Below are 3,352 nucleotides of genomic sequence, written 5' to 3' on the forward strand. Positions count from 1 at the left end.
GGCGCAGGAAGTCAGAGGCTGTCGCTGCTCCCGGGACAGGGGAGCCCACTCTGAGGAGCGCGGGCCGGCGCGGGGTGGATGTCGACGGGCCCTTCCCGGCACCCCCAGCGGGGCCGGCAGCGGCAGCCTAGGCGCTGGGGCCGGGCAAGGAGGGCGGCAGGCCTGGACCACCCTGCGCCCGGCCGAGGGGACAGCCCTGCAGCGGGTGTGGCCCGAGGGACACGTGGGTGGGCAGGCGAGGCGCTCCTGTGCGTGGCCTGGAGAGCGGGGGCCGGCGCAAGCGGGGTGGCGACGAGAGAGGCCTCTGCACCCAGCGCAAGCAGGTCCAGAAGGGGGCAGAGGCACAGCTCCCTGGGCCAGGCTCAGGCGGGGGAGGGCACAGGGAGGCTGGCAGCGCCTGGAGGTGCCCCCAGGGGGTCCGCGGTTCCAGGGGCGAAGCCGGAAGCCAGCATCCCCTCGCAGGTCACAGGCCAGCTCAGCAGAGACCCGGCTCCGGAAGTCCAAGACAGAGAGCGGACAGGGCCAGGCCCCAGAGGACCCTCGGTCACTGACCAGTTGCTGAAGCCCGGCCCGCATCTGCCCTCCCCACTGCCCTCCCCAGCACCTTCCAGCTTGGGGGGAGGGGCTGCTGCTCCAGCTGAGCCTCCTTCTCCAGAAAAGGGAAAAACCCAGGGCCTCTCTGGCTGGGCGCCAACCTCGCCTCCGCCTGTCTTCCCTAAAAGGGGCTGGTGGGGCTGCCATTCCCCAGCGCCTCAGGAATCTCCCACCTCTGGACTGGGGGTGGGGAGCTGCAGGGCGGGGCCACGGCCGGCCTGGCGCCCTCCAGGCCCGGCTCCTCCAGCTCTCGGCCCCCAAGCCTCTCTGTGCCCCTGACCCTGCTCCCAGCAGCCCAGGCCGCCCTCCTCAGGCCCACTGGGCCTGGGCCACTGGCTACAGCCACCCTTGCTGACCCCACTGGGCTTCAGGCCACCCCAAGCCCCCACACACCTTCCACCTTGAGCGCGTCCCAGGCGTGGCCCACGGCCTCCCACGGCGATGGGATGTCCAGGAAGACGGCGTCTGCCACGTGGGTCACGCCGAAGCCACTGCGACACACGTCTTGGTTCCGCACGGTCACCCAGCGGCCCAGCCGGTGCTCCTGGAACTCCTCCCTGGCCCTCTCTGCCCGCTGCTGGTGGAACTCTACCGTGTGCAGGTGGCCGGTGGGCGCGATGCTGCGGATGATGGCGTGGGACACGGAGCCGCTGCCGGTGCCTGCGGGTGGGCAGTGTCAGTCCAGTGCCCCGCAGGGACCTGCGAGGGTCAGGCGCTCAGGTGACTCCCAGCATGAGCCGCTGGCCCAGACCGGGCAGCCGCCTGCTTCCGCCCACCTCCGGGGTGGCGGGGCCGGGCCCCTGGGCCACGGCACTGCACGCCCAGCCCGCTGCGCCCCCCCCGGGGTGCGGCCTGCCCTCGCCCTGTTCACCTCCCCCGCCGACGCAGGACCCAACTGGCCACGGCTCGCTCCTGCCCTGGCTGCACTCGCCTGTGGCCCCTCCCAGCCGTGCACAGCCGCTCCTCCTCAGCCCTGCCTGCCTGCCCTCCCTGGACCCCGTCCTGCAGGGCCCCGCCTAAGTGGACGTCGCCCACCCCGCCACCACCAGGCCCGGTCCCGCCGCCCCGGCCTCCCGACCTCATTCCTGCTTCTGTTCCCTCTGGCACACGCCCCCACCTCGGGGCCTGTGCACGCTCCTTGGTAGCATGCTGTCCCGGCTCTCGGGAGCTGCCTCCTCCTCAGTGTCGCCTCCTTGGCGAGGCCCCTGGCTGTGCCCGCTGGAGAAGGCACCTCTGTGTCCCCTTCAAACCAGGCCCCAGTCTAGGAGCCTCCCAGTAACCAGAGGCCCTAGGCTACCAACGCTGGCTATCTGTCCCCCACAAAGCAGGACTCAGGGCTGTTCAGGGCTGATCCATGGTTCCTACTGGGAACTTGCATCAGAGGCGTCCAGAGGCGTGCCTACTGGTCATGCCTCACACTGGGCAGAGCATGGCCCCAGGAGCCCGAGGTGCTCGCTGCAGGTGCAACCCTAGCAGGGGGTGGAGCTGGCTGGGAGGCCCCGCCCACTGCAGGCAGCCCCTGAGGCCTCAGTGCTGAGAGGGGCTTCCCAGCGGGCTCTGTCGGGTCCCACCCACTCGGGGCCTGCAGTCCTTGTAGCGTGCACTGAGAGCAGGGTCTGCGCAGGCTAGACTCCAGCTCTACGACCCAAGCCCAGACCCCGGGCTGAACGACCAGGTGCTCACAGTCATTGACGGTGGCTGAGCACCTGGTGGGGGTGACCACCTCAGAGCCTCCCTCCAGGACAGGGCTGAGCCTCGGCCTGGGACTCCAGGCAGTCGCAGTCAGACTGCTGGGACAGGCTCCTCCCTTTCTCTTCAACCGCCTGGGAAGTGATGGTCAGCACCTTGGTCAGCGCCAGGTTGGGCCAGACCCTCTATGGCTCACCACCTGGGCATGGTGATGGTCCAGCGCCATCCCTCTTGCTGGAGGTCAGCTTCCTAGCTTCTGCCCTGGTCCCCTGTGGCCAGCCACCTCAAAGACTCTGCTAAACAAGGAGAGTAGCGGATTGTGTCTCCAGGAGGGAGCCACAGGCTGTCTGGGCCTTGGGCCTGGCTTCCGCCCTCCTGCCGATTTCTCAGAACTCAGGCCGCTAGAGGACTCACCAGACTCACAGACCACAGAGCCAGGCCGGAGCTCAAGCATCATGGTGAGCAGGGCAATGTCTGTGGAGTAGAGGATCTGGGTGCGGTGCGGCAGGTTCAGCGTCCAGAGCTCCGGCGTGGGGTGCAGAACATACACCCAGCCACCGCGGCCACAGGTCACCTTGGAACCAAAGGGGCGGCCGATGAGGTCCACCGAGTGCCGCAGGACGCCATGCCGGGTCTGGGTCTGTGCCCCACGCTGCACACGCACGGCCACCATTGCACCGTGGCCCAGGGACAGGATGGCCGTGTCACCCTCTTTGATGAGCTCCTCGTACGCCACGAAGCTCATGGTGCTGCAGTCTGGTGGGTGCAGGGACCTGGGAGGTGAAGGGCAAGAGCGAATAAGGCCCGCCAGGCAGGTGCGTGTCTGGGGCGCCTGTGCAGCCCCACCCGCAGCCTGCAGCCTGCACCTGGCCTGCCCGCAGCCCGAACACCGACGGAGAGGCCGCTGCCTGTAGGCGGCAGAAGAAAGCAGTCCCAGGACGCGGAGAGCCGGCCCTGGCGCCCTCACCACCCTTCTCCCGCCCGGTCCCCCGTCGGCAGCCGCCTGAGGGGTGCAGGCATGGGCAGTGAGGTCGCCCCAAGCCGGGCCTCTCCGGCCCCGCGGGCGGGC

General features: G+C 69.6%; 1 protein-coding gene across 1 annotated transcript; it reads right to left on the reverse strand.

Moving 5' to 3' along the window:
* Nucleotides 1-10: 10 nt before the first annotated feature.
* Nucleotides 11-3,346, reverse strand: TRMT61A (tRNA methyltransferase 61A). Its single transcript, XM_012724476.1, has 3 exons — nt 3,150-3,346; nt 2,698-3,056; nt 11-1,254 (listed from the first exon to the last, which is right to left on the reverse strand). Exons 2-3 carry the CDS (start codon nt 3,026-3,028, stop codon nt 962-964), a joined length of 624 nt encoding a protein of 207 aa, XP_012579930.1. The 5' UTR covers nt 3,029-3,056; nt 3,150-3,346; the 3' UTR covers nt 11-961.
* Between the last annotated feature and the right edge of the window lie 6 nt (nt 3,347-3,352).

Source organism: Condylura cristata, unplaced genomic scaffold (assembly GCF_000260355.1).
Source record: "Condylura cristata isolate star-nosed mole 26May11 unplaced genomic scaffold, ConCri1.0 scaffold00013, whole genome shotgun sequence".
NCBI lineage: Eukaryota > Metazoa > Chordata > Mammalia > Eulipotyphla > Talpidae > Condylura > Condylura cristata.

Coding starts and splice junctions, on each gene's coding strand:
- TRMT61A (XM_012724476.1), bottom strand. CDS start 3,028: ATGAGCTTCGTGGCGTACGAGGAGCTCATCAAAGAGGGTGACACGGCC. Junction 1,255..2,697: donor CTCTGTGGTCTGTGAGTCTG/GTGAGTCCTCTA, acceptor GCCCACCCGCAG/GCACCGGCAGCGGCTCCGTG.